The following is a 12,733-nucleotide window of genomic DNA, read 5'->3' on the forward strand; positions in this document are numbered from 1 at the left end:
TGGTGGGTATATGAAATAAAAAGTTTGATCTCTTGTTGACATTTCATAAAAGTTTTAAGACAATTGGATAACTACAATCGATGTTATCGATCAAAAAGTGACAGCAGCTTTTGGTCATCGGTCGTAAAATGCAAAGAGCAAATATAAAATTTTGTTTTAAACTTGGGAAAACGTTTACTGAAACATTTCAAATGATGAAAAAAGTTTATGGTGATCAGTGCCCATCCCGTAGTAATGTGCATGAGTGGTTTAAGCGATTCCAAGAAGGTCGTGAGGACCTCTGTGACGATCAGAAGTCGGTCGTCTTCAGAAGTCAAAAATAAAGACAATGCTGATTTGTTTTTACGATTCCGAGGGTATTGTACACCGAGAGTTCGTCTCACCTGGCCAAACGATTAATGCTGTGTTTTGCCTTGGTGTTATGAAGCGTCTTTTGTCACGCATTCGTTGTGCTCGACCACAATACCGTGAGGCAGGGTCCTGGCGCTTGTTGCACGATAATGCGCCGTGTCATCGGCCGACGCTTGTCACTGATTTTTTGACAAAAAACTCCATATTAAGCATTAATCACTCACCCTACTCACCTGATCTGGCACCCTGTGATTTTTACCTATTTGGAAAACTTCATTTGCCCATGAAAGGACACTGGTTACAGGACATTTCAGCTATCCAAAAGGCGACGACCGATATTCGAGCATTCCGAAAAATTACCTTAAACACTCATTTGAAATGCTAATTGACCGGACGCTGTATCGAAGCACAAGGAAACTACTTTGAATAAAAAAATATAACTTTTGAAAAATATTAATTTTTTGTTGTTTTTTTTAACAGTCCTGTTTCTTTTGCGACAGACCTTGTATATACGCTCTCCCATTTTCATTGAGGTAACTCACTTATTGGCCGATATATGCGGTATAAAGTCACCTGGAGGGTCGAAAATGGTTGAGTTAGGCATTTGGGAGCTAAAGGAGGTATTAACCCGATTCAACCCATTTTTGACACACAGACATACCATTGTCAGTAAAAAATTATACCTGAATTTCAGTTATATATATCACACATTGACCGATATTTGTGGTATAAAATCGACTATAGATACTGGGGTGCAAATATTCGGTACCGCGGGGCTTGAACAGTTTATGTTGGATTTCGACAATTTATGATCGTAAGGTAGCACAGCCGAAAGGCATTATTCGTGCAAAGTTTTATACCGAAATATTAAGTGCTTTTTGATTTGTATACTGGAAAGGAAAGAGTCAGCTGATTTCTCCTACTTTCGCACTTTGACATTAGAATGTCAGAAAAATCTTACGTACCGAATTTGGTTGAAATCGGCAGATCCCTGAAATATGTGATTTTACCTAAAAGGGGCGGTGGCATGCCCATCGTCCAATTTTGACCCCGGCTCGCACAAAACCCTCTCATACCGCGTCGGATGTAAAATGTGTCTCTGGCATACTATATTTAGTTATTGATTTATAATAGTTTTTAGCAGTACCATCCGATTTCATCCTACACTCTCGGTAGGAACTCTTATAATATTAGCGTTAGGTGAATTTAGAGTATTCTTAATATGTTCTTATATGGATTGAATATTTGAAAAATAACTTTTGGGTATTTTGCATTTCGATATTATTTTTGGTTGCTCGGTATTCGAGTAGATCTATGTACAAGCTGTGTTCAAAAGTAAACAAGACTTTTGAATCTAGCGCCCCCTGGTAGCGTCATCTATATGTCGACTGGTGCGTTAGAATTTGCTATCTTTATCGATTGTCCAGTGAGAATTTCATGATATTTCATTGATTAGAAGTCATGTTATTGCGTTTTAAGTGTCATTATGTTTGTGTTATCGGTGCGAAAATGAGCTTCGAACAAATAGCCAACATTAAATTTTGTTTTAAAATTGTTAAAACTTTTACCGAAACATTTCAATTGACGAAACAAGTTTATGGCGATGATTGCCTATCCCGTAGCAGAGTGCACGAGTGGTTTCAACGTTTTCAAAGTGGTCGTGAGGACATCAATGACGATCAACGTGTGGGCTTATCAAACTCCGTGATCACGGATTTCCTTCGAAACTGTGAATGAATTCATCAAAAATCATCCGAAATCATAATTGAAATTCATGGAAATGAAATTGAACATCTCCAAAACATCGATTTATCGCATTTTGATCGAACATATAGGCTGACGAAAGGTGTGTGCACGATTTGTTCCGCACAAATTGACTGACGACCAAAAATTGCTCAGAATACAACATTCGAGAAACGATTATTTGACCAAAACTCACATTTTAACCATTAACCACTCCACGTATTCAGCTGATATGGCACCGTGCGACTTCTTCCTTTTCGGAAAAATGCATTTGCCCATGAAAGGAAAGCGTTATGCAGACGTTGAGACCTTTCAAAAGGCTTGCAACGAGCTAAAAGACTCGTTCGATATGCTTTTGGACCGTGCAAAAAGCTGTACTGAAGCTGAAGGAGACCATTTTGAATAAAATAAATTGATTTTGTCGAAAAAACCATTTGTTCTGTTTTTTTAAGTCTTGTTTACTTTGGAACGCACCTTGTATATCAGCCATATGCCTACATAATATAAAAATAGATACAGTACAAAGTTTATGTCGAAATTCATTTATTTCTCGTGCAGAATATGTAAGTATATAAAACATTTTGTAAATTGGCAATAAAGCAAATAAAGATCCTTTAAGACCAAACTGGTTACTTACTCTGAACCCTATCATATAATAGGTTTTAGGTGTATTAAATAGTATATATACATTGTTTGCTTTGCAAAATTGTGTAAATATTTTAAAACTAATACCATCCACATACATGCATGTGTATATACGTACACATGTATGTATGCGTACTCGCGCAATGAAGCTAATCTTTTTATGTACATGCAGTATAAACAATTAAAAATATTAATAATAAATGTGAAATATGATAGGAATACATGTAATGCAACATTCGAATGTAACAAGAAACTCATGCTACGAATATATGGAAATGTTAACTCTAGTCAAAAATGATTCAAAAGTTGGTCCTTACGTCCGCGCTGATAAATCTTTTGTAAGTGTGCGTGTCTTACCGTGAGCCTACTTCGATCTAAGACGGTGTGACAGGAAAGAACTGCTCAGGGAAATCGGCAGACTTTGGCCGCGTTTCAGTGCCTCCTCTCGCGGAACCAATTGATGTGTTGTGGGCGTGATGACAGTGTATTTGGTAGTGGGCGCCAAAACTGTATAGTACGAGTGCACTGGCACGCGCACAGTTTCGATGGTCGTAAGCTTTGGCTGTCGTAAAGCTAAGTCAGATTTTTCTTGTAATTGCGTGAGTCCTTGACCATCGCTCTCGAATGTGTACAATGCGCGCGAGTTCAGTTGTTCAATTGGACTTAACAAATCGCTGAGTTTATAAGTCGTCATTTGTCGATCTGCATTCGACAATTCACCGGCCTCATTTTCGCCGTCGCCATTTTCAATAGCAATATTGTCGCCACTACTGCCATTTCTTTCGTCCTCACTACCTTCACTATCGTCTTGTGTGCTTTGTACGTTGTCCAAGGTTATGAGTCCATTATCATCATCACCATCTGTATTTTCAGTATCCTCTTCTTGATCCTGAGCTGTACCACCAACGCCAATTTCAGCTGTCGCTTCAACATTCAAATTATTATTATTATCGGCATTCGCACTTTCCGATAATATTGCTAAAATTTTACTTCTGGTACTTTCTAAAATATTCGCCACCTCTTGTTGCGGCCGTTCAGACTTTTGTTGCCCGTCCAAGCTAAGTTCGCCTAGTTGTACAGCTTCATTTTGTGACGCTAATGCCGCTCTCAATTCCGCCTCCCGGTACGCTTCGAAGTGCGCCTTCTTGGCTTCCTGTACTTCAGGCGTATCTCTTACCGGCAACGGTGCAAACCTATTGGGATTCTTAGGTGCTTTTGGTAAGTTAGTAGCGGCAGCCTTAAAACCCTGATTCCGTCCGGCCTCATACTTCACTGTCTGCAACTTTCCATCTGCATCAACATACGAATAAAATCCGCGCGATGAACCGTCCAGCGAGAGGTACTCAGCCTTAGCAGATTGATCAGCACTGTAACCGTAAGAGTAAAAACCATTTGAATCCTGCTCGTGATATTGCGTGTTAGCCGGTGCGGTGTCCTTTTTGTCTAGCGTTGCACTCTCTAATTTGGCAAGCAATATCTCGTTGGGTGTATAATGTATGGTCGACGCTGTAGTGAGGCTCACCCAAATCAAAGCAAGCATTAACCGCATTTTGAAACAGAAGTTTGAAAGGATGCTTAGCTCGGACGAAATATCCAAATAATCTACAAAATGCGTTGAGACTGTGACCACCTTCCAAAGCTGCGAATCCACTAACTTAAAGTAATTGTGAACCGTTTCATTTATATTGTATAACACCCCTTTGAAGAATCTGTTGCACGCGCCAGCCAACCGCTCGCTATATTTTTGCAACAATTTGTTGCAGTTTGTGGAGTAGACGGTGCGTGGTACTTGTAGTATCTTTTACGAAAAAGTGCGATTGTCACAAGTAGTGACCTCGAAATGCAGCCAATAGACAAGTACCGGCAGCCACCAGTAAACAACAACCACCAACCTGAGATATCAGTTGGCACAGCACTTTGGCGCTCAAGAAGCCCAGCTTGGCGGATTATTTTACAGACCAAATGACATACTGGCATCATGATATTATTTACCCAACCAATCTCTGGTTTGTGTTGAAGCGCACATTCGCCTTATTGTTTATACAATTCGTACCGATGTCTTAATGGTTGTATGTAGACAGATCGATCGCTTCCGATGTTGTAATAACGAACTTCTTATGTTCCTACCAATAAGTTTATTAACGCTTGAAAACCTATTATATATCAAATTTGCTAAAAAAAATTTATTGTAAGATGTAATATGCAGAGTGTCAGCTTTCACTGCGGCATAGTAACTTCCAAAGTCTGAAAGCTGTTATACTAGTTGAAATGTTGCAAAGTCGACGTAATATTTTTGCAAATACAAATCATTCATTACTACGCACAGTGGGTTTGGTGAGATAACTAGTTGAGCTATGCATTTTTGCAAAAAAGTACCCGGAAATTGTAAATAAAATATTTAATTATTCATCAGTATTTATTTTCTCGCCTTGAAAGTAATCCGCACAAATACACCTATGTCAACGATTTTTCCAGTTCTCGAATAACTTTTCATGGGCATTTTTGGGATGGCCTTTAGCTCGTTCAGCCAATTTTGTTTTATCTCTTCGATCGACTGAAAAAGGGTTCCATTCCGCATGTCAAACTCTTAAACCCATGTCTCATCAGCAGTTATAATCCATGAATGTGGGATGTGGGATCGGAATTCGCTGATCAAGCATGTCGAACGGACTCGCGTGATATGTCGAGCTCTCTTGCCATCTCTCTAACACCCGTCTGACGACTTTCAAGCACCATATTCTTCACTTTGTTAATATTTTCATCAGTTAAAGAGGTCGAAGGTAGTCCAGAATGAGGCATGTCTTCAACGATCTCTGGACCGTCTTTAAAGGCATTGTACCACTCGTAGGCTTGTGTTTGTGATAAAACTGAATCACTGTAAGCATTCGGAACACACGAAATTTGGTTAGAGGTAGAAAATTTTGAACAAATTCTTTGTTCAATATTTTTATCCATTGTAAAAATCGAGATCGTATGCACTTCTCAGGTGTACCGACTGAAGAAGCTGCTGTAAACAAACTAGTTGACATAACACGCTCATATTTGGCATAGTAATTAAGGACAGTACTACCAACTTAGCGCAATACATTACATTGAAATATCATTTACAACTTCATTAAAATTTCCGGGTGTGGTAGTATTGTTCAATTAACTATTGTTTATCTCTAATATACAGATATAGGTTCACATACATCAAAATGATCAGGATAATGAGCCCAATTAAACTCCATATGCCAGTTTGTCCGCAGTAGCGAGTTCATCTCTATAACTACCAACTACTGAAGTCTAACCAACTAAACTCGCTGGACATATTTTCCCCCTGCTTGAGAAAAACTTCAATGATATAAATGGTAAGAATCCCCGGTCTTGCGATGCGGATAGGTTCTATTGCACACGTTAAAACTTGTTCTTACAACGACTGCTACAGCACATTCGGTGTTTTGGGTCGCATAAGTTTAATTGTTCAGTGTTTCGATGAGACTTAATTTGATACTTTTTTACGCTCAATTTATAGCAAATGTCTTTGTAGAGAGCAAAGAACAGTGATTCTCAATTAAATATTCCATATTTTATTATGTAGAATTGGACAAGAGTGAAAGTTACCAGTTAGTCGATATTGGCGGTTCCAGCAAATCAGCAGCTTCTTGGGAATACAAGGACGTGTGCTCAATTTTATTTTCAACTGGTGATCCAAATAGAAGTACTTTTTTGAAAAGTCTCTTTTTGACAGATCATGCATTTTTGTTCAATATTGTATCTAGCGTGGAAAAACTTACGCCTGAACAAAGTTTACAAATCATTCAACTTTATTACGAGTTCAAGTTCTGTAAATAATGTGTTTCGCGGGCTTCGCTCAAATTTTTCGTCAACATAATCAGCCTACTGAGCGTACTATTCGCAACATCATCACCCATCTTGAGACCCAGAATTGACTATTACCGTATAGACCACGTCCAGCACGCAATGAGTAAAATATAGCAGTCGTAGCTGGGAGTGCATACGAAGGTCGTGGAGAGTAGATTCGGCGTGGATTCGCAGCATCTCGGACTGACTGGCGCACAAAATACAGCTTGTGCAAGAGCTGAAGCCACTCGACCTTCCCAAGTGACATCGCCTTGCTCTATGGGCTCTTGAAAAGTTCTAAGAAATTGAAGCTCGTGATCTCGGCGACATTTGGTTTCAACAAGTCGGCTCCACTTTCCACATTTCGCATCAATCAATGGACTTATTGAGAGAACACTTCGGTGTGCAGATAATTTCACGTTTGAGGCCGGTCAATTTACCACCAAGATCGTGCGATATTAATCCGTAATCAAATCTAAAGTTCAAGATCTATGCGTACAATGCCGCTCCGACTCAGGCTTTGGAGCAAAACATAACGCGTGTCATTTGCCACTTATCAGTCGAAACGCTCGAACAAGTCATCGAAAATTGGACTCAACGGATGAACCATCTGAGACGTAGCCGCGGCCTACATTTAAAATAGATAATCTTCAAAAAATAAATGCCAGAGAATGTTCCTTCAAATGACAATAAACATCCCCCATAAAATTTGAAGTTTCTGTGTTTTTTTCTTTAAAAAAATAGGAAACTGGACTGGGGCTACATCGACTTAGATTGTCATGGCACCGTCCCTGGTGCCCAAATTGATTATATTCCTGTGGATTTGGCAAAAAGAGAGAGCATCACAGCAGCCTTTAAATCAGCTGTGGAGAAAATGGGTCACTTTGACGTTCTGCTCAATGTAAAATGTATGGTAAATGTATGGATAGTGAAGTTGACCTAACAATCCAAATTAACTTTGTAAAATATGCTGTTATAAAATTGTTTGAAGTATTGTGCGGGTTAAATTTGTTTTCAATTTCCCCTTTCTAGTTGGGGTTAATACATAGCACCTTAACTGCGCTGCCTTACAAGGATAAATCATGTGGTGGACGTGGTGGTACTATTTTAAATGTCTCATCCACCAGTGGCTTGGAGATAACTACTTTACTTTGTTACAGCTTTCACCCGTTGCATGGGGGTTTGTATTGAAATTGAATTATGATTGAACCCTCTCGCGGTTCCAACAAATGAGCAAACGACTTTTTTCTTGCCTCTTCGAGTTTCAAAATGAAGTTTATAAACTCAAATACCTACAAGGGAGATGTGGATGGGTCGAAGCTAGGTGGGCAGGTAGGAGACGGAGTTTTTTGTAGGGAGCTCTCCGTATCTTAGGATATCGGATAACTGTATTATTTTTCAGGCGGAAGGGGCAGAAAGTAGTGGTAAATGTACGGCTATTAAGTTCAGCCCTTTTCAGGGAGGTGAGTATTCACTCCGATAGCAAAGCGGCAATACTCGCTAACTCAAAGCTAGTCGAATAGTGTCTATTCTCACTAAAAGTAGCATCAATCTACATCATCATCAGTGTCGTTTTGGCGCCTGGTCACAGGCAACTGCGACGACGTTGAGCCAGCCAGAAGGGCACCGCTGCCCCGCTCACAACGGAATGAGGCTAAGTTCTATTTTCATTGGCATTTAGCATTATAGCATTGGAGCAATAGTCCCCGTGTGCGCTTAGCAGGCATTGATCAACGATCCTTAGCGACTGTGAGTTCTTTCTAGAAGAAATCTTGCCATGCACAAAATTCATCTTGCCACAATTGTAGGAGTTCTTACTGGACACTGTCCAATAAGCATTCATGCGGTCAAGTTTAAAATCTTCTCGGACATTAGTTGTCAAAAGTGTCGTATGATCCAGTATTTAGATGTTTATAGATATCACAACAGACCGGCGTTTTAAACTGTCCAAGTGAGACCGATCTTAGAATCGACCTTTTGACCTTACCTAATCTACTCTGATATAAATCCCTGCTCTATTTTCTAAACTCGTCCATGTACCAATTGGAGCACATTACAAAGAAGTTTATAGATCAAATCAGTTAGAATTACATACTTAGATAAACATGCTCACCCTTTAGTACAATACTAACACCACCAAATTTTATATTCACGTATACCCTACACTCACGTTAATATTATCAATTGTACCAGCTACATATATACATACATATGTATAGGGTCTGAAGGTTTTCGTCTGCCTGTCGCACATACGCGGAGTGGTCCCACATTATGAGATCTGGTTCTAAAATTGTGCACACGTCTTTGTCTTTCCAAGAAGCTGTTGATTTCTCGGAAACGCCGGTATCGACTAATATAGCATATAGCTGTCATACAAGCTAAACGGTCGGAATCAAGTGCTTGTATGGAAAACATTCTCATTTGACAAAGATGTCTTCACAAAATTTGCCTCGGATTATTCTCCAAGGCACCAGCTAATAGCTGTCATACAAAACTGAACGGTCAAATCTAGTTTTTGTAAGCACCAACGTGAAGGGTATTATTGTTTCGGTTCAACCTAAGTTATCGTTCTTACATGTTTTCATGTTGATATTAAAATAGCAAAACTTACAAGGCGTTCGAGTGGCATAGTAACTCACAGGGAGCAAGTTCAAAGATAGTAATCAGCTTGCTAATAGTAGCAATAAATAATCTTGCTAATACAACAGTTATATACAAATGAGTATAGAAAAGGGCATCTTATTCATAACTCACCGACAGTTGGCAAGTAGATCGCATAAACGACAGTCAGCGAACGCAACCAAATACTTTTAACTTAAGCAATATTCTACATTTAATTTTCATTATATTAAAATTGTTCTGTTGAAAATGGATCTTAAAGACAAAAATGTGATATATTCGGGTGGATTTGGTGGCATCGGCCTAGCCAGCGTCAGAGAGTTCCTAAAAAGTGGTGCAAAGGTAAATTTAAGATACTACAAGATGCGTTCCAAAGTCAACAGAACTTAAAACAAAAACAGAACAAATACTTGTAGTTTTTTCGGCAAGCTCAATTTATTTTATTCAAAATAGTCTCCTTCTGCTTCAATACAGCTTTTTGCTCGGTCCAAAAGCATGTTGAACAAGTGTTTTAGCTCGTAGGCCGGTATGGCTGCTAGTATGCCGGTGCAAGCCTTTTGAATGGGCTTTACGTCTCCATAACGCTTTCTTTTCATCGGCAAATGCATTTTTCCGGAAAGGTAGAAGTCGGATGGTGCCACATCAGGTGAATACGTGGAGTGATTAATGGTAAAAATGTGATTTTTGGTCAAATAATCGGTCCCAAGGTGTCCTTCGAATGTTGGATTGGAGCAATTTTTGGTCGTCAGTCAATTTGTGCGGAACGAACCGTGTACACACCTTTCGTAAGCCCAACTGTTTGGTCAAAATGCGATCAATCGATGTTTTGGAGATGTTCAATTCCATTTCCATGAATTTCAATGATTATTTCGGCTGATTTTTGATGAACGCACAGTTTCAATGGAATTTTCGGTGATCACGGATTTTGATTGGCCCACATGTTGATCGTCATTTATGTCCTCACGACCACTTTGAAAACGTTGAAACCACTCGTGCACTCTGCTTAAAAAGCAATAACTTCACTTCCAATCTATGAAATATCATGAAATTCTCACTGGACAATCGATAAAGATAGCAGATTCTAACGCTCCAGTCGACATATAGATGGCTAGATTCAAAAAGTCCTGATTACTTTGGAACGCTCCTTGTATTTTGAAAAGAGCGGAATATCCGAAAAAATAAACGGTACAGTTACCGATGTATGTGTTTCGAAAAGGTTAAGGAAAATTAAAAATTTGGCAAAAGTCTCTTCAATCCGAAATCCTATAAAAAATACCAAGTAACGAATGGAGGGAGAGCAACGTACGTTTCTTTCAAAAAGAAAAATGGGCAAAATATTTACAGAACTGAGTTACAGCTGATTGAAATCATGTTGACATTACGAGTGTAATTCTAAATGAAAGAGATACAATAAGTTGAGATGAGCGACAGCAAATTTATGAAAATTGGAATGTTGTCTCCCCCGAAGGGTAGTTCTCCGTGACTTCTATTTAAAATGAAAACTAATAGTTAATCTCACTGAACAGAACGAAGTTTGTAACACCCAGAAAGAAACGTTGAATGCGCTATAAAATGTACATATAGTACAAATGATTAGCATGACGAGCTGAGTCGATGTAGCCATGGCTGTCTGTCTGTATATAATTTTGAATTGATTCTTTTACCTCGGCTTCTAATACCATTTTTTCGGGTGTTTTTAATATTATACGTAAAAATTATTAGAATAAATAAGGTCTATCTTGGAACCAGCATTAATCCCAACAACAATGTCAACCTCCAGCGCATCCAACGCAAAATAACTTTTGCCAATACATAGGTGCTACTTCGGACTGAATAGGCAGTTTAGAAGTAAAGTCCTATCTCCACGAGCTCTACAAGTCACTCATTATTCCCATTCTGCTATATGGTACAGAGGCATGGACGATGACAATATCTGATCAGTCGACGTTACGAGTTATCGAGAGAGAGGTACTGCGAAAGATTTATGGTTTTTTGCACAATGGCAACGACGAACCTCCAGCTCTGAGAGTGCTAAACGTAGTACCCGCAGAGGGAAGGAGAGGAAGAGTAAGACCTTCACTCCATTAAAAGGACGATGTGGAGAAGGACCTGGCTACATTTGGAATCTCAAAATGTTGAGTACTCTTAGACGTCAAACAGCAAAAAGGAAGAACGACTGGAGCGTTGTTGCAAACTCGGCTATAACTGCGTAAGCGGTGTCTACGCCAATATAGAAGTAGAAGATGTGCGGCCACCCTATTGAAGCATAAATAATAACAAATGTTTCGAAAAATCTGCTTACAAATTATCTATATTCTTGGATTGCTTTTATTTATTATTTTTTAGACTTATACTATTTTTACTATATATATGTATGGGCTTTTATTTTAGTACGTAACAATACTTGATCTCAATGAGAATAAGGAAGCAATGATTGAGTTAAAAACATCTCACCCTGGTGCCAAAATTGATTTTATACCTGTGGATTTGACGAAAAAAGAGAGCATCACAGCAGCCTTTAAATCAGCTGTGGAGAAAATGGGTCACTTTGACGTTCTGGTCAATGGTTGTGGTATATGTATGGATAGTGAAGTTGACCTAACAATCCAAATTAACTTGGTAAAATATGCTGTTATAAAATTGTTTGAAGTATTGTGCGAGTTAAATTTGTTTTCAATTTCCCCATTCTAGTTGGGGTTAATCCATAGCACCTTAACTGCGCTGCCTTACATGGATAAGTCCCGAGGTGGACGTGGTGGTACTATTTTAAATGTCTCATCCACCAGTGGCTTGGAGATAACTACTTTATTTGCAATTTATTCGGCTTCAAAACATGGCGTTACAGCTTTCACCCGTTGCATGGGGGTTTGTATTGAAATTGAATTATGATTGAACCCAATAATGTACTAATTTCATTCTCCTCAATTTACTAAAGGACCAAATTTATTTCGACCGCTTCGGAGTTAGGTTCCTAGCTGTTTGTCCTGGACTTACCAAAACCAACATGGCAAATAATATTCATTCAAGTACGACCTTTAAGTTTTGCCAAGAAATAGCTCAACGGTATCGCCATGCCAAACAACAGTCTGCAGAGGAGTGTGGGAAGAATATGATTAAAGTAATTGAAACCGGTAAGAACGGTGGTGTCTATTTGCTAGATTTAGGCAATATCGTGGAAATTCCATATAAAAGGCAGTGGGTAGTTACTTATGAGACACATTAAAAGATTGTAAACAGAAAATAATAAAAAACAGTATAATTTCAATTTATGTAATTTTGATTTGACTTTTTTTTTGAAAAATGTATTCAATAAAGAAGTTTGATAAACCATTGCAGTCAATTTAAAAAGTTTTTGCAAACTATTCGCATCTATCTCGCATCCATGTGTATGTACATTAGGGTGTCCGTTATTTACCAAATTGATTATTTTTGACGAGACGCCCCCTAAACTTTTAGGTTTCCGTCTAAAAAAAAATATCAGACCATAAAAAGTCCTTAATTTTCATAATAAACCTTGCCCCAAACACGATAC

General features: G+C 38.7%; 2 protein-coding genes across 2 annotated transcripts; one reads left to right on the plus strand and one right to left on the minus strand.

Moving 5' to 3' along the window:
* Positions 1-3,103: 3,103 nt before the first annotated feature.
* On the minus strand, positions 3,104-4,288 carry LOC120778924. Its single transcript, XM_040110970.1, has one exon. It carries the CDS (start codon positions 4,286-4,288, stop codon positions 3,104-3,106), a length of 1,185 nt encoding a protein of 394 aa, XP_039966904.1.
* Positions 4,289-9,313: 5,025 nt separating this feature from the next.
* LOC120778973 (fat body protein 2-like) lies at positions 9,314-12,470 on the plus strand. The gene is made up of 4 exons (XM_040111061.1): positions 9,314-9,543; positions 11,593-11,820; positions 11,893-12,066; positions 12,137-12,470. Exons 1-4 carry the CDS (start codon positions 9,451-9,453, stop codon positions 12,422-12,424), a joined length of 783 nt encoding a protein of 260 aa, XP_039966995.1. The 5' UTR covers positions 9,314-9,450; the 3' UTR covers positions 12,425-12,470.
* Positions 12,471-12,733: the final 263 nt, after the last annotated feature.

This window comes from Bactrocera tryoni, chromosome 5 (genome assembly GCF_016617805.1).
Source record: "Bactrocera tryoni isolate S06 chromosome 5, CSIRO_BtryS06_freeze2, whole genome shotgun sequence".
Classification (NCBI taxonomy): Eukaryota; Metazoa; Arthropoda; class Insecta; order Diptera; family Tephritidae; genus Bactrocera; species Bactrocera tryoni.